This window comes from Nelumbo lutea, chromosome 6, assembly GCF_056320005.1.
Source record: "Nelumbo lutea isolate HS-2025 chromosome 6, American lotus-T2T, whole genome shotgun sequence".
In the NCBI taxonomy this organism is placed as follows: Eukaryota; Viridiplantae; Streptophyta; class Magnoliopsida; order Proteales; family Nelumbonaceae; genus Nelumbo; species Nelumbo lutea.
The window spans coordinates 19,590,221-19,613,129 of record NC_142689.1 but is presented as its reverse complement, the minus strand read 5'-3'; the positions used below and the strand labels follow the sequence as shown (position 1 = coordinate 19,613,129).

The following is a 22,909-nucleotide window of genomic DNA, read 5'->3' as shown; positions in this document are numbered from 1 at the left end:
TCCTGGGTAAAACTTACCCATCTCCTAAGTGGATAAATAACTTTCCTAGTTGAGAGACATTTTTACAAAACATGATGGGACCAAGGTTGAAAATATTGTTACTATTGGCTCGTATTGAGGCCTTCCCGATACACCCCTACATGGGTTGTATCAGGTCAGGCCATGGTTCAAAGGGTAGCTAGAACTTAAATAAAATATAAAAAAAAACACTGATACAGGTCGATACGCCTTGTATCAATATTTAGAACCTTGGATGGAACTATTCTACTCATTTTAATTGTTACTTTTTTGTGGTAGAAATATCATTTTGTTATTTACTTGGAATTTCTGCCAATGGACATAGTCATCCCCTACTGTTAGCTCGTCGTTAATATCTGCTAGTAGACCTATTCATGGGCCAGATAGCTCGATGACCCGGCCCGGCCCGGCCCAGCCTGCACCCTGGTCGGGCTTGGTCATGTAGTTAGGCCCGCAGGCCTGATCTCAGGCCTAACACAGTAAGCCCAACTATGTTTTGGGTGGGGCTCGGGATTTGTCAAAAAAGCTCGGCCTGAGCCTGACTCGGCCCGACTCAACATTATATATTTCATAAAATATGTAATATGCATTTTATATATTATATAAAATATATAAATAATATAATATTTGTTGAAATATATATTTATAATTTAATATATACATTTTTTATTCTTTTCTTTATAATCTCTCTCTATTCAGCCGCTTCAGCAGTAGTAACAGTATGGGCTAAATTTCAAGCTCGAGCCTAGTCTCGGGCTTTGGGCTTTTCATGAGGGCCGGGCTCGGGCTCAAGTTGTAGGCCCGACGGTCGGGCAGGGCTCGGGCTCAAGTTGTAGGCCCGACGGTCGGGCCGGACTTGGGCTCGGGCCTTAGAAAAATCTGTTAATACAAAGTAAAAGTTCAGCCTGACCCGACCCATGAACTGGTCTATCTGCTAGCATGTAATGCCACATGACACTTATTTTTTCAAAATGCCTAAACTACTTTTTAATGGTCCAAAATACCCTTTGACATTATTGTTAGTTTCTCTTCAAAGAGGAAAGAGAACTTCAACCGTCTCTGAAACCTTCGCTCCATTTGACGAGGACGACGATCTTAGTCGAGCTTAGATCTCCTACACTCGTCATTGGTGTGAGACGGTGGTCTTTCGTTCAACTTTTAATATGTCAGCCACACATAATACCCACATCTCACATGTGCGAAATCATCAAATGGTAGGTCATTACTTCCGTTATGCCCTCTTTCTCATTTTTTAAATGTAAAAAATAAAAAAAAAAAAAGAAAGAGAAAAAGGGCTTCTAGCAGTAAAGGCAGCTTTTTGCCTTGAATATCAATAAAAAATAATATTTTTATAAAATAATTAAAATAGGGTAACTTTTTTAGAAAAATATCGAAAAAGGGCATTAATACTATTCATCGTCTTCCTCCGCTACACTCTCAAGAGGAAGACGATGGAATGATATTTTTGCCCTGAATAAGGGCAGTGGTTGAAGGTTGTTGTAGCGGTTGAAGGTTTTTTTGCAGAAGTGATACAAAAAATAGGGGTAGCCGATGAGTATCTGCACGGGAGTCGGTTTACAATACTGGGTACCCACACCTACAGCAATATTTTTGTCTCCCACCATATCATTTAGTTTCATGTACGTGGAGCAACTCGAACTATTAGGCAGCCCAATGTGTAAGTGTAACGCTACAGTGACGCCATTCTTGTCTTCATTGTCGGCCGTCTCATGATTTTCATCTATCGTTGGTGTGGCCGGCCGAAGCAAGCAGCTAAGTAATGGTAGAGGCTCCGCAAAATTTTGGGTTGTATTATTTGTGTTTGGGCAAAGAGCACAAGACTCATTATCCTTAGCAAAAGAGTTAGCCACAGGATTTGAGTCATCACGACAATCTAAAGAAGATTCCATGTTTAATACTTTAATTCTGATATGGTGTATCTCTATCTACACTACTCTTCACAGACTACACTTGTATATTAACTTGTATGCATAATAAATATTATCTAATTCTATATATAATAAATATTAACTAATAAATGATTTAAAAAAATATATTAACTAATAAATGTTAGTATATATACAAACTTTTTAGTTTTTCTATTATTTTTCAATGGTTACTAATTATATCCCGATATTTTATATAAATCATTAAAGAATGGTTTTATGTTTAAACAAATTAGTTATACTCACATAAAACTCGTTTTTATTATTGTTCATATTTTTAAGGATTTTTTTTAATTTTCTAGTGTATACATGTGGATCTTGATTTTTCGTCTGTATCTAACGTTTCCAAAGCATATCTTGATACGTCTCTTAAAATTACCTTTTTGATACACCTTGCATTTTCGATACTTTGAACATTGGTTGGAAGCGAATTGAATGTGGAACCGGCCTCATAGGTTGAGCCCTTTGTGGTTCCCATGAGAGTAGGTGACCCGTAGACAGTAGAGTCGCCCCCTCAAGGTGAGCCTCCCATAGCTCTAGTTGGAGAGGGCGGCCAACAGTTCCAGGAGCAGGTGTAGTACATGTACGTTATGGTCTCGCAAGCACCTACTGGAGAAGCCAACCCCACACGGTGGCATAGAAGTAGCCACATTTAAAGCTACTATGGAACAACCATTCGCTTTGGTAACCTGCTCAAATTGAGTCCTAAGGAAAAGCCATACTGCTTTTTAGCTAAGGAGCCCTCAAGCCAACTTCGAAAGCATGACAACAACAGGTAGACCGATCTAAGCAAGTCGGCCCCCTATTTATCTAGCTTGGCAACACCTGTAAATCAATCTCAAAGGAGATCGGCATCTCACCACCAACTAAAAAAAGGAGAGAGAAAAAGAAACAAAGGTAGGGAAGATTAGTTCGCTTTCAGCACCGTGGCAGACGTGCAAACTTGGCCAATCTCTTCACAGCTGACCTCCACCTCGGTTTCAGGCTCCACATCGACCTCACCTGCTATTCTTTCGAGAACTAGCTCGAGGGACATTATGTTATAGTCTACTTGAGTGGAGCGACCTGGCGAGGTAGTCACGCAGTTAGAAGCCCCTCTTGAGGATGGCATGATGAACTTTGTTCTTGAGGTATTAGGTTGAATTCTAAAACTCCTTGATGGTTGCATCCCTAGTATGGTAGATGTCCTCGAAGTGCTTGCTTTGCCTCTGCTCAAGTAGATGAATTCGCTCTTCTGCCCCGATAATTAAGACGGTGAAGTCCTGTGTAAGGTTGCACTCAACACTTAGACTCTTCCAACCTGAGGAGCAAACTGGACCGACGCCTACGGCTATGAGCTCATTGAATTAGTCACTCTGGGCCAAAGTGATGGATGACACTCCGACACTATGACAAATTTGGCCCTCCAGTGACATCATGACACATGGCATCTTAGAATAGTCGGACGACACCCTGACACCACCTAGGCGATGACTTGCCTCAGCCAAAGTGATGGAGTCCAACCTGGCAACCTGCTTTTGCTACCAACCTGGCGACCCGCCTCCGCCGACTTGGTGGAAATCTAGCTGGCAACCTCGTCCACAACTTAAGGCGGCTTATAACACCTCGTCTAGGGCCGACCTGTGGTACATCGTCAATACGGTTGAAGTGACCTCGATGAGGAGCGACTTCCCTCGAGGGCTTGCCAATCTAATTGAGGTCTAGGTGGCGACATGCGAGACGTGCTCGCTGACCAATTCTACATGCATATCCCATCACTCACGCGTTTCTCGGAAGTTGGCCCCCGCCACGAATGTTCCAGAGGAAACCGAACAAGGCGCGAAGACTGGTCTACATGCACGACTACCTTCGAGGACTTCGGACCGATTAAGCATGTCTTCCCGGAGACCTCGGACGTAATGCGTGAATCTTACGTCAAACAACGCCTATATAAAGGCATCCACTCCAATGATACAAGGTACGCATAATTTACTGCATTCTAGCTCTCCAATTCTTAAACTTTCAACTCACATACAACAAATACTACTTAAGCATTGGAACGACCACACCAAATAAATCACCTTAGGTTCTCTGAGCATTCTGTTTTTGCACTTTGACCGGCCAACTAAACAACCAATATCCAAACTACCATCCAATTAGGAACAACCAAATCGCTCACCATCAAATATCAAGATGGATAATTTTCAATATGGATTCCAATCCTGAATTAAAAGTCCATTACCCTGAATTGGTCCTCGCAAGTCGCAAGATTTTCTTTTTCTTTTTTGATCCATCGTGAAAACAGATAATTTTACTTTTTCACAATGGATGTTAAAGCCAACCTGACCACACTCAATTTACCATTAAACCAGGTAATGAATGACCCTTACCAAGAATATAATTGTATATTATAATACCGCGTAAAACAATAAAGGATCAATGGGAATCTGCTTTTTTTGTATATAATTTTTCATTTGATACATGTGACATATAATTACTTGCAAAGTTCAAGGGTATTTTTGTCCTACTGCTAACATGAGGTAAACCGTAAACCACCTCCGGCGAGACAACTGCTTTGGCACCGCCGCAACGCAGACGTTCACTTCATGAGACACCAAAACGCCTGAGAAAAAGATCATCAACATCCAAGATTAACTCAAACTCAAATTCAAATCTCTCTCAATGTTAAACAGTTTAAGGGATTGAACTAAGTTCATACTTTGAAACAAAACTTGTGCCTCCGGGGACGGCGTATCCTATTAGCGGTTTTTAGCCTTGCTAGCATTTCATTGTCAGTGCATATATTGTCCGGCGAGTTCAAGAAAACACTTATTCTTACCGGAGGAGACCACAACCCACTCTGCTGGTAATCGAAACTGAATTCCGACACATCCGAGAATTTGCCGAGTAGTTGGTCAGACACCCATTTTGACACCAACTGAACTCTTACAGAAGGTGAAGAAACTTCAGATTCAGAGGTAGACATGTGTTTGATGATCACAGATAAACCACCCAGAGAAGAGAATAAGGATACAGAAGATAGAAGGGAGAGCTAGTGGAAATTAAGCTTGAGAATGGAAGGAGACTTGGGGTGGTTGAAGGTTGAGGAATGTCTTTCCTTGAAGCAACAACCTGTGTCTTTCTTTCCTATATTCTTACAGCTCTGGACCATCCCAGAAAAGGTTGTGAGCCTTTTGAAGTCTCATTGTAAGATTGTGACACGTTCCATTGTTTTAGGGTTTACCTTTCTTCCTCAATTACTTTGGGAGAAAGTTTTAGTTGGGACTTCCCTAGCAAGACTCACCATGACTTGCTGGGGAAGATTTGGTTTGAAGGTGTTATAAATAAGAGAATGACTTTCCTTTGGATGGTGTTCCCAATGGTCTCTGGTGAGTTTGTTGAAAAGACTGGACTGCTGAGAAGCATCAGGGGAGTTAGTATTGACTCTTGATTGTTGAAATAACCTCACAAATTCAGTCTCAGAAATATATAAAAAAAATCCAATTCACCGATTCTGGGCTGAGTGCAGTCTGGATTGAAGATTTACAGTTATCTGTGGAATTTACTCGAGTCTTTATTGAAATCGAATTTAAAGGATCTCCCTCTTTCTATGCCGATGAGGTTACAACCCAACATTTGCTGTAGTAGAGAATACTGTCTAACCAGTAATCATCCCATGAAAGATTGCCAGCTGAGATGGGTCATCTCATGGAAGTTTCTCCAAATTACAGACCCAAATAATGACAACAAAACAATGTGATAATCCTCATTGTACTATTTTCAGCAGAGATTCTTTGATGGGAAAACACAGCTCAGCTCACCAATAGTGCAGAGATTCTTAAATAATGTGTAGTTTGTTGTTGTTTTTATTCTCTGAATAAAGGTCAGTTATGAGCTTATATTGGGCTTAACTTTAAGCTTCATGAGGCCCAGAATCAAAATATTATGGAGAACTTGTTTATTTTAACAAGTTATGGGCCCTCCAAACCGCTTCATATGCCACCTGGCAAGTGCTCCCTTAACCCAGACGAAAACTCGAACCTGACACTGGACTATCTATAACGGGAGGCCCATAACATAGCTTCTGTGATATAAAAAGAAGATATCCACTTGATTTATGGCCTTTTTTTTCCAATTAATAGATTTTAGTGTAGGTGATGCTTAGAGCTATCAATGGGTCGGATGGGTCTGGAGTGGATAAGGTGGACCAGTCCTGAGCCATTTGTCATTTCTATCAAATAGACTTAGACCCGATCCAATTGTAAATTGGATAATCGGGTCGACCCGGTTAGACCTTGACAATTAATTACCTATGAAATAATAATAACTGGCAACTTTTTTTATGGAAAACAACATAACACCAACGAGGATGGGCCCGGCCAGCTGCCTCCAAAAAGGTAATAAAACTTAAATACGAGGGGAAGTTCTGAAACAAATACTTCTGTCCTTTGTTAGCTAACCAATTCGCTGCACAGTTACTTCCCTTCTCGTGTGATTGTATACTATCCTTGGAGACGCTTGGTTTGCAATGAGATGGCAATCTTCTATAAGAAACTTAGAGTCTGTCTGGTTTATAGTTGAAATCGGAATCAAAATTGGAATTAGAACAGTCTATTATTCTATTTTCATAATTTGTTTGATTCAGATAGGAGTGTGAATATTTTTTTGAAAATCAATAAAAGTGGGAATGAGAATTAGAATCAGCAGGAATGAGATTTCATTTCAAAAAAAGAAGCAGAAAATGACTATTTTTTTTAAATCGGAGAATGCCATTCCAACAAGAATGAAAATAGGATTCCAATTCCATCCAATCAAACAGTTGAAATTGGAATAGCCCATTCCGATTCTGATTTCAGACCCCTATTATTGCAAACCAAATGGGCCATATGGATGTTTCTACTACCTTATAGACTTTTTATCACCAACAGCGAGCCACCTAAAGCAAGTTTATGGGCTTAAGGGCAGGCCAAAATTCAGCTACCTCTATAAATGTGGTTCCAACGTTGCCCATCTCTGCTCATAGGATTTCTTTATAGTTTCTCATCATAAACCCATAAGCACAAATATCATCCAATTTTAGCCGATACATCAAAATTAATTTTTATAGAATTTGAGTTCGGAGGTAGCCATTTGATCCAATTTATGTTTTTTGGAATTTTCTTTTGTCAGGATCTGCGGGTAGAATATAACCAAGCTTTGTGGGAGGGATTTATTATTAAAAGTTTTACTGTATCTGTTTTTCCAGAGGTGGCAGAAGATAGTCGAAATTTTCTCCTAGAACCACGTGAAATTATCCTGCACTCTCTCCTCCTTCATTTTCTTCCACCGGTCAATTAGGTTCTAGTGGTTATCTCTTAATAATAATAAACTATACGAAAGTTACCCTTTTAGACATACAATGTAGCAAAAATTACAATAAAACAAATATATTTTTATATGTCATTAACTACATATAATTAGGAGTGTCAATGGACGCGTTTTGGATTGGATGGACCAATAAGACATTAAATTTGGACAGATTGAAAGGACCAGTATGACATATTGAATTTGACCTGGTCCATCAATAATGAATTTATATTGGATTGAGTCAATATTTAGTCCACTGATAAAGATAAAAACATAGGTGTCAATGAACCAAGTTTGAGTTGAAACCAATCTAAATTAACAGAAATTTGAATAAATTGGACAGTCTTTGGACCGGTCCAAAATGGTCCAAAATATTCATTAAACTGGATTAGACCAAATCCATTTGTAATGGACTCTCATTGAACTGGATTGGACTAGATCCATTTATAATGGACTCACATTAGACTGGACCAAATCCAGTCCAATTAACACCCCAACATATAATTGGTCAGGTCTTAAATTGATTAAAACCTGTTCTGGCTCAAATGTAATCGGGACACAAAATTCAAAACCAGAGGTCCAGAACCAATACATGGTTAGATCAATGCAGTTCTATTGGGTAGGTAAGGCAACCAATGATCCCATTATATAGAAATAACGAGATATGACATTTCTTATGCTAATTTAATTTAGAATATTTCTCTTTCATAAATGACATATCTATCTATTATAAAATGGATACTTGTCTTGCTAATTATGTAAATGTTAAATTGTAAGGATAATTAAACTTAACTTTTATAACTTATACATAAACTAAGACAATCTTATAATAGTATAGATAAGATAATACAAGCCATCAACGTTGAAAAATTTGGAATTTACTTGTGTGAATAGATGAAAGTTGAAGGATTTGATTATGATATAGAAAAAATATGGTAGACAATAAGTAAATTTCTTTTAATATGAATTTGACACTTGCCTGGAACTTGAAAAGATTCCTAAATATGGTACGGTGGTTTTTGCTCACTTATTTTTTGTTTATAAATATGCATGTCAATAACAAAACTCACTTCATTTAATGTTTTTGTCTCAATGAAGTAAAGTAGATAGAATCTTAATTATGAGTACTAATCATATCGTGCAAGAATGAACCTGCCCAACTGTACAAACAGGTGTAGGGGCACATGGAAAATGTTTTGTTGCATTGATTGTTAACAAGAAGAAAGTGAAACTCAAGGATTTATCCAAACGCCTTTAAGGTTTAGAAGAATTGCAAGCAAGTGCCATTATATCAAGTCTCGTTAAATTGCTAGATAATATATCATAATTTAGTAATTTGTAAATAAATAACAAAATAAATTTATATAAATAATTTGTCTTAGTTTAAAATAATTCCACTTAAAATTAATTTGGAGAAAAACATGAACTCGATACTTAATTAACTAATAATGTAAAGAAAACTACAATTAGTGGTTCATATGAAATATATGAACATTATTTATCATTTCTTGGAGATGAGTTCCAAATGTAAGGATTATTAAATAAAAATGGACATTTATAAATGTGATTAGATGATCTCAAATATTTATTTTAATCAATTAACAATGGAAAATATTGGTTAAGAAAGAAAATTAAAACCAAATCGGTAATCACTCAATGGCATAGAACCACAAGCTCTCCCATGCTATGATGGCCAGTGGGTCTCATGTGCACCCAATTTAATTTATTATAAAAAATTATAAAGAATGAACCAATAATTACCATTATATATATATATATATATATATGATCATAATCGATAGGCAATTAATGTCATTGAGATTACATGAGTGTTGAAAACCATTTCATTATCTATAACATTTTGATATTTTTTTGAAACTAAAGATAAAAATCTGACACATTAAAAAAAAAAAAAACTTGTAAAACGACAATAGAAGGAATGGATGCGTTTGCATTTTTTGAATTTAATTGTGAGAACATTCCAGACAACTAAGAACTCAGTGTATAATATAACAATAATAAATGCCTCTTAGTTGTCTCATCCCAAAGACAATTTATAAAATGGATTACCTCTATATGGTTTAAAACTTTAAATATCAATTCAATTTCATTTCCTTTCATTATAACTCTTTCATTTTTAACAATGTCTATCTTAGATCTCAAAGCACGGCTTAGAGCACACATACAATCACTATTTGATGAGGTAATTGAGACTACTTTGTTCTTGTTAATTTCTTTTTAAAAGCTTTACTTTATTGGTGATTATGTAGCTTTTTCTTTTGTTCATCTCCAATCTATTATGAATAATCAATTTATAGATAGTGTACTATTTTAATACCAATTTTATTGGTTTTGTAGAGTCATGCTTATTTTATTTTTATATGAATTATAGTCAAAATTTATAGATATTTATTTGTTTATTTTTATAATAGCTTTTCATAAATATTTGGTTCCAATGTAAGGTTTTGCTCTTGTTTGAAAAAAGAATGTTGTTTCATTATCTAATGAAATAACTCTTAATTAAGCTTGACAATTTAAAGTGTTTTCCTAATTAATATTGAAATACTTTTTTTTTTTTTTTGTAATTGTGTTTTATCATTGGATTGATCATTATTTTTCATTCATGTCATTTTTTGTAGGGCATCTTGGATTCTTTACAATTTGCAGAGTTACAAAGTTTACAAGAATTAAGTGATCCAGCATTTGTTGCTAATACACTTGCTACATTTTTAAATGATTCACAAAGGGCCCTTGCTGAAATGTCCAAAATTTTGTAATTCTATTTCTAATTTATTTTATTGTGTTTAATTTTAGCTTCCAAATTTATTAGTTATTTTGTGGATTAGATTTGATTTATATTCAAATTCTTTTGTAGGGACCGCCCTATTGTAGACTATCAAAGGCTAAAAGTTTATGTAATGCAGGTGAAAGGGAGTAGTCTTAGGTAATAAGTAAATAAATTTTACAATTCTATATATAGGCACGAAATAATCAATAATGTTGTTATCATCATTATCTAAGCCTTGTCCTAATTATATGGCTTGACTTTAATATATGAATAAGTAGGTGGGATGTTAATTAAACCCATGCAATGCATGGGGTTGAATAGAAATTTTAATTAGGTTCGAGTTGACAAATTTGGATTTTGACATCAGTTTAGGTCTAGGCCAAGGTCCATTCTTAGGGTTAGCCCTTAATTCAACCAAAGCCATCTAATTTATAACCTTGCACCATGTGTGTGTGTGTGAGAGAGAGAGAGAGAGAGAGAGTCTTAAGGATGATCTTATTAAAAAGAGTAATGATGGATTTTATTAGAGAAAATTAAGACCCAAAAAAGTTTTTATTGTGCTTTTTATATTTTGATAATTCAATTTAAAAGAACAAATAATCAAATGTGCGAGAAAAGAGAGAAGGGGGAGGTCCATGTGAGCATTGAGGTGAAAGGACTCTTGGCCTCCCATCTCTCCTCTATTATACAATATAAATAAGTATAGATGAGGCAACGTACAAACCTTGAAGAAAATGATCTGATGAAAAAAAAATATGGGCTTGGTTCTTTTAAAATCAAATTAATTACAATGGTAGAGGTTAAAAATGTTGACTTTGCGATTAATATTTTTCTTTTAAAATACAAAAATAAATTTTTTCTTTCCTTTGAAACTATTATTGATACAACTATTTAACAAAACAACATTAAAAAAATTTAGTTTATTCTTAAGAGTTCAACATCATTGAAATTAGATGTTCCAATAATTTTACAATTTTAATTAATTAACTAATACTTATTATTAAAGATAATTAATAGATCCTTTTAATTTAATATCTTTTTGTTTTAGATTTGGTAGTCATATTATAAAAACAAATATTTTATATGTTCCATCCACATAATATTTATGCAATTTCTTTTTTCCTTTTTGCATTTGGTGATGCAGTATTGGTGCTCGTTTATTGGTACTTGCTTGTACAGAACTTATCCGAGTTTCTAGTGGTCATTTTAAAGATGGGTAAAAAACATTTCCTCATGGACTTGGTTGATATTATATTTGCATGTGCCATTCAATAGTATGCTATTTACTTTTTAATTATGATACCAAACTGCTCAATATTCATGTAATTCAAAAGAAATTATTATTATTTTTTTGCATAATAATTATACTAATAAACTTTAGGATAAATTACAGATTACTACCCTGCACATTGGGGGTAATGACACTTAGCCCTCAAAACTTTCATTTGCTACAAAGATTTCTTAAAGTTTCAGATTCCAACACTTTGTTCCCTTAGTATACTTCGAAAAAGATTCTCATGTTACCATCCTGTACATGTTAAATATTTTTAAATCCTAAAACTACCATTTCTATAATTTTTTGGACCATTTTACCCTTTCTGTTACATATTTGTGTAAACCCTTTACTTATGTTTCTTTATCACACAAAGGCAAAAAAGAGGTAATATTCTTTGCCTATCACATTTTCATCATTTTGAAATGCCATCTTCTTTCCTATACAATATCAAAAGGGCATTTTAGTAAATTAACTTATTCTATTGCATATTTAATGGTGAGGGGCACATTGTTGGAATTTGAAAATTCAATGGGGTCTTTGTCACAAATGAAATTTCGAGGGGCTAAATGTCACTACCCAAAAGTATAGGGTGGTAATTTATAATTTACCATATACTTTAATATTCGGATAAAAATTAACATCTTTAACCACTTAAGTGTTGTATTTTGCATAGTAATCTTAGTGGCTTTTTTGTTGTTTTTAGAGACCAAAAATATTACTTTTCAATTTAAATTAATGTTTTTTTATTTTATCATTTAAATGTATTATTATTGCCTAAATATTCATCATAATATACATGCTTATCTTATTGTATTATTTGAAATTCTCAAATTTGTGTCTATATAATATTTTTTAAAACATTTCAACTATTGACAAATATGTTGTCATTTTAGATGCATAAGAGCCTTGATTCGGATGAAAAATGAGCATTATCATCTACAATGCCAACTTGAGACAATTATCCAGGTAAATAAAATAAATTTGTGAAATTTATGATTTGTTTCCCCTCACAATTTTTTTATTGGTTTTCTAATGTATTGTCTCAAACCCCTACCTATGTTAAATTATCCCCTTGTATTGTGATAGATTCCCCCAGTTATCATTCTTTATAAGTTATAACCATACAAGCCTATAAAAATTATGAGGTAGAGGAATCCATAAAAACCACCAATAAACTTCTTTAATTTGTATTAAATTTTATCTTATTCTATTTTTATCATACAAATGTAGTTTATATAAATTTGCAAATATTAAATAATATACCTCTTATCTTTCTCATGTATATTACCTCTTATAGTATGTACCTTATGCATGCACTCATGATCAATTTTTTATATACATACATACATACATACATACATACATACATACATATATATATATATATATATAATAAAAATACATATATTATGACACTATAAATGTATGATACCCAATAAATTGATAATTAATTCTTCTATATTTTCATTAAAATTCATGGAATATTTTTATGGATTAAAGTATTTTATGAACGATACTTTTTAGTACCATATAAATTGCCTTTTAAAAGATTTGACTCGAAGGATATAATGTTGAGAAATCATTAAGCTAACTTACATGTGATAAGTATATATGCTTCGAGTTAACTAACTAAATGATTATAAGTATTAAATATATTTTTAGTTGATAAACCATAAAATAAATTATTACTAAAATGTGTTAAACTTAATTTTCATTAATAGATATCTTAGAGGAGCATGCAAAAATGGGGTTTGTATTATTCTATACTTCTGTGGTAACAGTGACACAATCATTGCTTGATCACAAGCAATTCATCTTATTTATTTATTTGTAACCTCAATTTTTTTCTGTAAGTGGAGGGGCATTCAACCTAATGGTATATGACCTTACTTACCCCATGTTTAATATGCCACAATCACTTTCAACTTTGACCTCTTTAATGTGATGAGTCATACAAAAGTTGGGACCATCAAGCATGGCTAACATTTCAGCTCTTATTGAAGTTCCAAACTCATACGAATTAGATAAACTAAATTTAAACTAGCCAATATGATTTCTAATGGTACTCTCACCTCCACTAAGGCCTGAGTTGCCCTTACAAGTACCATCCATATTTAATTTAAATAGAAAAGTTTAGGGTCTTTGCTACATTACTATCTTTGGGTGCCGTTTGGCAAGTCTTTTTTGAAAGATATTTTGGAAGACTTGATAGCCAAAAGACGATGTAAGTTTTTGCATTAAGATCTTAGTAGCTTGAAGACTATTTGATTAAGGTGCGTTTTCTCACGCAAAGACACAATGAAAAAAGGTAAAAAATCTCAATGTGGAGCTTCCCGAAAATAGCCCAAAATAGGTTTTATACGTCTTTTCAATGCGACATCTTTTGGAAATTAGATCGATGTTTTTTTAACTAAATGGGAAAAGATCAAAACACAGGTTGTCGGGCTTCTAAACAGCTAACAATCCATGCAAAAAGATGTGTCAAACAGGACCTTGGTTAAATCCTTAACATTTTACTATTATGATTCCTTCCCTCGGCTTCTCTAAGTGACTTCCGTAGTTTTCTAATTTTGACTTTAGCAATGGGGACTCACTTGTGGGTTTATTTGAAATATGTTTACCACTATTGTTAACTCCTTTTATGACTAATAATTTGGTGACAATATTAGACTGAGAAAATGCTTTTTAATTAAAATATGTAATTCTTCTAAAGTCATACTCTTCACAAGATGATAGATGGAATCGTTCCTATTAGTAGGGTATAAAAATTGTGCATTGGCACTAGGGGTGATCATTTCCATTCTGTAATGTATAAAATATGTTAATATATATTATTTGCCAATTCGCGTTAAAGTGTGTAATTTATTCTCTTTGGTTATCCATTCTTATATAGTTTTTATATAGATGAAACCTTGAATGATAACTTGCTTGTCCAACTATTTATTTAAAGTAATTATGAGAATCAAATCTTTGTATTCATTTATATAAGAATAAACAACAATATGTGTTGGGTGACTGTATTTTTTAATGTCATAGCTAGTCCTAAAGCCCATCCCATAATCACCCCTAATTGACACTCTTCAAACCATAAGAAAGATCATTTTAAGAAGATTTTATTTTTGGTATAAGAGAAAATCTCAATTCTGCATCACAATATGTTATATCTCCCATTCGTGTTAAATAAGAAGGGTTTCAGTTTGCTATGCCAAAATATAATCATGAATTTAATTGCAACAAGAAATATAGAAAATGAATAGAAATTTATGATCATGAGAATATGGGATTTATGCAATTTGGCAAATTGACTATATTTAAAGACAAAAACAAATAAAAGATTAATCAAAAGGAAATTACCATATAAACACAAACACAAAAGGATCCAAAGAGCAATAATAATAATAATAATAATAATAATAATAATAATAATAATAATAATAATAAATGTTTCACAAAAAACAACAACAATAAAGTGGCTCCCAAGAGTTGCCTACATATACCACTCTTTTGGTATCTATTATCAATTAGGGGGCGTTCTTTTTTTAGATTTTGAGAGGGGGGAAAGTTGGTCAATGGGATTTTGGTTCCCATTGATCAAGAATCCCATGTTCTTTTTTCAAATTTAGTGGGAATCAGAAAATACCCCTCCTAGGTGGGTAAATAACTTTCCCACATAGGGGGAAAGTTGCCAGTACTTGGATGAGACAAGAATGACCCTTTTAATAATGGATTTTTATGGCTAAAATGGTCATTGCCTTATTTACCTGGGAAATAAAAGGACATGGGTATGCACTTGCCCGAGTAAGTGTTTCTCAGGAAAAACTTACCCAGATAATTGCATTTACCTAGGTAAGTAACTTACCGAAAAGAGAACGAGGCCTTAGAGTCAAGCTAGATAGGAGATGTAGAAGAAAAACAAATTCCATGATAAACCAATTTGAGGGGCTAGGATTATAAGTGCCAAATTAAGAAAAGTGAAATTTTAGGAAGAAGGTTTAATATGTATTTATGCATTAATTATATCAAACAACCATGATAACTCTGGTTTGTTCTTTTTTGTATTGCGTTTATTTTTAATTATTTATTTATTGATTTCTTAGTTTAAGTGCCATTTGCTTGTAAAATAGTAAAATCTCAAGTTGAGAAGGGTAAGAAAGTGGGTTCAAGTCAAACAACAATTAGTATGTACAGAAAAACTTGTCAAAAGGTTAGGTCCATATCTAGTCTTTCTGTCCAAGACTCTGGATAGCTAAGACCAACATTAAAGCTATGTTTAGAACCATGGTTGTTTATTCAAAAAATGCCTTCACATTGGATCCACGTAGGAAGTTCAACTTAAATAGTTGAACTCTTGTTTGGTTGAATGTGTTTTATTTGCAAAAAATGGGGATAATTGGCCATGCCTCGATCTTTAAGATAATTTCCATTATAGGAAGCAAAAAATGGTGATTATCCTAAAGTTCACATCAGCGCCCCGCAATGCCTCACAGCACATCCCGACCTTGTATTAGGAACATCTCCCCATGACAATACAGGAGATTATGAGACTTCATCGGAAGATATTCCCAATACAAGATCGGGATGTATTGTGGGACCTTGTGGGGCGCTGATGTGAACTCATTCTCCTAATGTTCGACCATTGCTAGCAAAGGTTTGTTCATCTAAATCCTATGTGTCATCCTACATGGCACATCTTCAAAATGTTCGAGTGAGACACAAAGCATGTCTTCCAAATGATAAATGGGGATCCCCTCATTTATTAGTTTGTTTATTGCCATTTTGTAGTAGTTCATTTTCCTTATTTTTATTAGCTTTGTGTTTTTCCCTATTTTCGTTTTTCTGCATTTATTTTTCCCCATTTCGTTAGATATGCATATCATTATATCAATGCATATTAGCGATTAGATTTGGCTTATTTACAATTTAGGTTTTTTGCCAATGCCTAACTAGCAGCAATGAAAAGAAAGGAGAGAGACGAATCCATGGCGTGTAATGGCATGGCCGTTTATTTGAAAAACGCTTCCAGATAAATGGCTACACTACCAAGTACCAAACACATACCAAGTATTGATCCTTTTTTATTTCTTCGTTTCTGGCATAATCCCTATCTAAATTATATAGAAACATAGTACAAAAAAATATTATGATTTATATGTAGATTTTATAATGAGTATGTTGAAAAATATAATATTAACCTTATTTCAAGGCTAAATTGTTATATACTCTTTTTGTACCTTCTTTTGAATAATGACTAGCTACCTTTTTTTTGAACCAATAAGGATACACATTCTTTAAATAAGAAGTATTAGGTTCAAAAGATGAACACAACTTTGACTGTTTGATCTAGCTAATGGAAATTGAAATATTGAAAAGCATTTTCAATGTTTTAAAAATAAAAACTGTATCACCTCCTCGATTCATTATTTTTGTCACAGTGACCAAAAAACTAGCCAAACTTTGGGAAGGTTTTGTTGTAAATTCATTTATTGATTGTGGAACATTATGCATTTTATAACCATTTTGAGATCCTATAATTAATTTGGTTATTTTTTGTATTTATACATTATTTATAACTATTAACTTTTATTTGGTATTTTTCTAAAACAATTATAAATTGTCATTTACATGTTTCTATAGTCCTTCTTTTTGTTGTATAGTTGGAGAGGCAGATCTTGAGCTTTGGTGGAATAAACTAATGATGATGGGGTTGGTAATTGTGTCTTTCTTCCTTCATATATGCTAAAGAAAATTTTAAGAGAAGTCAATGCTTTGTATTTGATTTCCTGTTAGTTTGAATTTTTAATGAGTACTATGTTAGTTGAATTCGATGGAATGTTTTAGCACTAGAAATTTCTAATTTCTATTGTATTTTTTTTCTTGTTGAATAGGACTTTATAATTATGAGGTTCAAATTGTATTGTTTCTTTAAATTAAACTTCGATTTCTTATAAATTATTTATTTTCGAATATGCCATTCAACGAGTAAATGGTTCACAACAATAAAGGGATAAATAACAGGAGCTGAAGATTCAATTAAGGTGATTTAGTTGTTTTGAAATGTTATATATAGGGAATGTGGTCAGGTAACAGTCCCTTCATTTAGACGCGTGGCACTCTAATTTTTTAGAAAAGAGGATTTTAAAATTGGTTAATTCCACTTTCAAATAGAAATTCTACAAGTGGTTTATTAAAACACATTCAATCCACTTTGAAGTGATACAAATTTGGCTATTTATAAAAAAATATATATAAAAAAAAACAAAATAAATAGTAAATACCAATTAAATTGGGTTATTGTTTATAAATAATACCTCATTTGATTTCTTAAATCACATTAAAAACAACATAAATTAATAATGATTTTCAAACAAAATAGGTCATAGTACAGAATTACAAAGATGTAAGACTCATATTAATTTTTTTAATTAAATAATAAATTTCAAATTAATGAACTTAGCATTAGTCATTCTCTAGTACTGTTTAAAGAGAAAACGGATTAGCTGAATTTTGTAACCGTTTTATAGGCTATGGGACCAATCATTTTTCTCCACCCTATGACCGTGCAAGTGGCCCACAACCATTCAATCTATTACTTGTATTTATGGGTGTGGAATAAAATGATTGGTCCTACGACCATTAAAGAACTATTAGATGAGTTTATATCTGTGCCCCACAACGTCCCATAATACATCTTTGCCATGTATTGGGAATATCTCCCGATGATGATATCATTGATTTTGATACTATCATTAGTAGATGTTCTCAATATAGAGCAAGGATGTACTGTGGGAGATTGTGGGGCACAGATGTGAACTCCAAATAGATTCAGCTGATCCTATCTCATTCAAAGAGGCTGCTTTCAAACCGTCCCTAGGTCTTTAGAGTTTGATCTTAAACCACGATCCTAACCCTCCCACCACGGTAGCACCCTTGAGATGTAACCTGTAGGACTGTAGGTGGTTATCCTTTGTCAACAATCAAATTGGTACCACAAATTCTTGAGCTACCAATCCAAAGTAGACAATTCGAAAACTACATCATCTTTAGATACTGATGTAGACCTACATGGCATTAACCGGTAACAAGCGCACGTGGTGGGCAACGACACTCAGGATGGACCCAATGAGGGAGTGTGTAGAATAGAGGTCGGCGTGCGATTCGGAACCAACGATGCAGCCGCATGCAGTGGCATTGGATGGACACGCTCCTCAGGATTTTGGCTCAGTACCTCGACAACTAAGGGAGACTTCAACTCGACACCTTACCAATTAAGGGAGACCTTACCTCGACACCTCGTCTAATAAGAAAACATCAACTAGACACTTCAGTAGTTGAGGAGGAAATCAATTTGACACCTCGGCAATTGAGGGAGACTTTGGCTGCTTGAGAGACCTACAATCAAAGGTAGTTGAGCTCGAACTTCCAAGTTTTTGACTCAATTCGAGCTTGATCTCGAGTTCAAGTTTCTAATTCGAATTGAGCTCAAGCCTGATAGTTTATGAACGAGAGCCCCTGCAATGCAGGGCCCCTTCTACTAATTACATATTGGGTAAATCTCTTAAACTATCCCTATTGTTTAGCTAATTGACATGCGATACTCCTACTGTTTGGCTATTATCTTGCAATACCCTTAATTTTATGACAATTGTCATCATCCTAAGGGAAGGAAAAGAAATGTCAAATTTGCCCTCCAGTTCACCTCGGCAAACCGTTCCAGCAATGACACGCCTTCTTCTTTAGCTGTGATCTGCAACTCTAGCACCTCCTGCATCTTCAACTCCACCAAATTGCACTCTGCTTCAGCTTCCCTCAATGAATTTACAACATCTTCCTTCTCCCTTTATGTTGCCGCAAAAGCTCTCGCTAACCCGTTCCGCCCTCTCGAAATCCTCGGCTTCACAAATTTCCTCGAGTTCCCTCTCCAGCTGCTTGTACTTCACGGAGACCATATCCACATCTTCAGACGCCTTCCTTCTCCTCCTTGCCACCTCCTTGTTGCCAAAACAGAAGCAGCCAATTTTTGTGTTTGTTCCAATTTCTTAGAAATTTGAGCCCTAATTTTCTCCAAGCTCAAACCTCCATCGGAAAGATGCCAGTCAGTCAGAGATGTGCCCTGTTTGTTCACACTGTAGTAAAACAGTGGAACATACTCTTCTCCATTGTGATTTAGCTAGGACAATCTGGTTTCGATCCCAACTGGGTCGCCGTTTCTTGACTAGAGAAAGCAACACCATAAAATCGACTTTCTTATCTTGGCTTAATGATGCGACGCTCTCAAAGCTGGAAAAACAATACCTGTGTTTAAACATGGCTGTAATTATCTCGGTTATTTGGAATAATAGGAACAGTCTGATTTTTAATGGCATAAATCTAAATCTACATGATGCTCTGAAATCTATCAGCAGGTGTATCAGCCAGCCAGCAGCGTAGAATCTTGCTCCCAATCAGAGACAGGACAAGATCGTGAGATCATATAATATTGACCCCGTTCGAGTGCTACACATGTACGTTTTGAAACTGTTATGGTGGACGGTGTTTTCTCCCATTAATTATAGGTATGCTGGTGTTGGTGCAGTTCTTTTTGCTTGATTTAAAGGTGCTCTATTCTGAAGTACTACTCCAAGCTCACCCATCTTTGCTGAAGCTCAAGCCTTGCTTGCCGGGATTAAGCTAGCTAGAAGCTCCAATGTGAAGAACCTTCAGAACCTTCGGATCTTTTCAGATAACTCCAATCTGGTTCAGGCTACTTCAAGCAACTTCTCCTTGAAGAAATGAAGAGTATGTTCCCGAGGCCGGTGCTGTATACTCAGCACCGACGCCGTAGCGCTGCCGGAGAACTCCGGAAAGCTGCCAGTGTTATATACTCAAATCAGTGCTGCATACTCCGGGTTCTTTGTCTTGACACGAACCGTAGGTGACTTTCAGGGTTCTCCTTGAAGATTTGAGATCTGGGTTCTCCTTACAGATCTCAGTTGGACGGTGAGTACCTACATTGAAGCGGCGGACGACGGGCCAGATCTCAGATCTGGGTTCTCCTTGCAGATTTCAAATGGACGGTGAGTACCTACGTTGAAGCGGCGGACGACGGGCCAGATCTCAGATCTGGGTTCTCCTTACAGATTTGAGATCTCCAACCTTTCTCACCGTTGCACTGTCGTCCAGAAATTGCAGCGACAAGCGTTGCTGGCGAGGTGACGGTGCTCCTCTCTATTCTTGAGCGCATTTTGAATCTCTGCAACCTCCACCACCATCCAGTGAAAGCCATAACTTCCACCCCCACCGCCACCACTACCTCCATAATTTCCAGTACCCCCACTGCCACTCCCATTACCTCTACCTCCATAATTTCCACTACCCCCACTGCCACTCCCATAACCTCCACCACCACTTCCTCCATAATCTCCACCACCGCCACCGCTACCTCCATACCCCCGCTAGCAGCACCTGCATAGCCACTATCACCACCAGTTCCATAGTTTCCGCCACTGCCAGATACATAGCCTCCACCACCCCCTTCGAGAATGGAGGATGATGAAGAAGAAGGGAGAAGGATTAAAGGTAAAATTGGGTTTGAAAAAAAAATTATACATATGTATATATGAATTTCATGTCAATTGAAGACAAGGATAGGACAAGACAATAGCTAAATGGTAGGCGTACCGCATGTCAAATAACTAATAGTTTAAGAGATTTACCCTTGCATATTAAACATAGTGTTTTAAATGAGATAGGCCCCCTGGCCCAAAGCCCGGCCTAGCACTGAGCTATTGTCACGGGATTAGTCGACGGGGCCCTGTGCGGCGTTCGATTGAGGTCGAGAAAGGCTACAAATACAAGCAACAACACACAAAATGAAACAGGAGTGCACACAAATTAGACAAGAGGCAACTTGTATTGCATTAATCAGTGGTAAGCACAAACACACAGTACAGTGTCGAGGGGATCTCGTGCTTAACCTTTACACGCTTGTGAGCTCACTCGACTACCTACCTCCCCTCAAAGAGTACGTTAAGCTTTTGGGGGAGTGACAAAATAATACATCAAAATACTATACATGCATACTACTATTTACATAATTGTCATTGGCATACCCCCCTTACAAAAACAGTACAAGGACCCAACCCAAAACACTTAGATGGCGTTGATGGTGGCTGAACCATCACAGTCTCCCCCACTCAATTCAATCTTCGTCCTCGAAGATTCTTCCTCAGGTACTCGTCCAGCTTCTCTACGAACGGAAGGAGGTCTTCTGCAGCTCCTAGGTGTCTTCTTCTGTAGGTCCCTTCCACTTCACCAGGTACTCCCATTCTGATGTTTGGGAGGATTGGGACAACTTACGGTTGAGGATGGAGTCAAGGGATCGGTTCTTGGGTGGTTGGTAGGATGGGTGTGGGCGGTGACTTTGGTTTCGGGAGGTATCTTGGTTGTTGGCATGGTAAGGTTTAAGTTGGCTTACATGAAAGACAGGGTGTACTTTAAGCCAATGGGGTAATTTGAGTCTGTAGGATGAAGCTCCTACTTTTGCTATTATTTTGCAGGGTCCCTCATATTTTCTCACAAGCTCGGGGTGTACTCTTCGAAAGAACCTAAGGCAATGGGTATGGAGTTTTACTAAGGCCAAGTCACCTATTCAGAAGTTCTCGGGTCGTCTACCCAAATTGGCCCATTTCTTCATTCTTCTGGTGGCTTTTTCTAGGGAGGCTCGAGTGATGTCAAGGCATTCTTTCCATTCCCTGGTGAAAGTGAAGGCTTGAGGGCTTCTTCCTTGATGGTCGTTGACGATGCTGTGCGGACATCTTGGTAGTTGGCCGGTGATGACTTCAAAAGGACTTTGATTGGTGGAGGAGCTCTTTTATGAGTTGACGGAGAATTGTGCAATGTCCAGCAATCGAACCCAAAATGGCGGAGGTACTCTTCAAGGAGGGAGTTCATTCTCTCTATTTGCCCATCTGAATCTGGATGGCTATTGCTGGAGAAGTTCAAGTTCGAGCCAAGAAGCTAGAATAGTTCTGTCTAGAAAGCACTAGTGAATCGGGGATCTCGATCACTAACAATGTTCTATGGGACTCCCCAATATTTCACCACGTGCTTGAAGAAAAGGTATGCCGTGTCTTCAGCTGAAAGGTGCCTTGGTGCTGGGGTGAAAGTGGCATATTTGGAAAATCTATCGACGACAACAATGATGGATGCATAGTCTCCCACTTTAGGAAGACCGTTGATGAAGTCCATGGAAACACTCTCCCAAGGTTGTGAGGGAGTTGGAAGAGGTTGTAGGAGTCCAAGAGGCTTGGCACGCTTAGGCTTGTCTTGTTGGCAAATCAGGCATGTCCTTGTGTATTCTCGAACATCTTGCTCCATATGAGGCCAATAGTAGGCATGTTGTAGAAGTGCCAAGGTACGCTGCCACCCAGGGTGTCCTGCCCATAAGCTGTCATGACATTCACGTAGGAGAGTCTTCCTCAAGTCTTCAACTCTCAGTACAAATATCCGCCTTCCCTTTGTCAAAAGAAGGCCTTCTTCAACCCAAAACCGCCTAGTCTTCCCTTCACGAGCCGCTGT

At 36.1% G+C, this 22,909-nt stretch overlaps 1 protein-coding gene and 1 long non-coding RNA gene across 2 annotated transcripts; one reads left to right on the top strand and one right to left on the bottom strand.

Moving 5' to 3' along the window:
* Positions 1 to 4,379: 4,379 nt before the first annotated feature.
* On the bottom strand, positions 4,380 to 5,163 carry LOC148847761 (uncharacterized). The gene is made up of 2 exons (XR_016101228.1): positions 4,663 to 5,163; positions 4,380 to 4,566 (listed from the first exon to the last, which is right to left on the bottom strand). It is a non-coding gene; the product is annotated as an uncharacterized LOC148847761 (long non-coding RNA).
* Positions 5,164 to 9,432: 4,269 nt separating this feature from the next.
* On the top strand, positions 9,433 to 20,125 carry LOC148847760 (histidine-containing phosphotransfer protein 1-like). The gene is made up of 5 exons (XM_088951284.1): positions 9,433 to 9,492; positions 9,929 to 10,062; positions 10,165 to 10,233; positions 11,222 to 11,293; positions 19,963 to 20,125. Exons 1-5 carry the CDS (start codon positions 9,433 to 9,435, stop codon positions 20,123 to 20,125), a joined length of 498 nt encoding a protein of 165 aa, XP_088807410.1.
* Positions 20,126 to 22,909: the final 2,784 nt, after the last annotated feature.

Coding starts and splice junctions, on each gene's coding strand:
- LOC148847760 (XM_088951284.1), top strand. CDS start 9,433: ATGTCTATCTTAGATCTCAAAGCACGGCTTAGAGCACACATACAATCA. Junction 10,063..10,164: donor GCTGAAATGTCCAAAATTTT/GTAATTCTATTT, acceptor ATTCTTTTGTAG/GGACCGCCCTATTGTAGACT. Junction 11,294..19,962: donor AGTGGTCATTTTAAAGATGG/GTAAAAAACATT, acceptor TCTATTCTGAAG/TACTACTCCAAGCTCACCCA.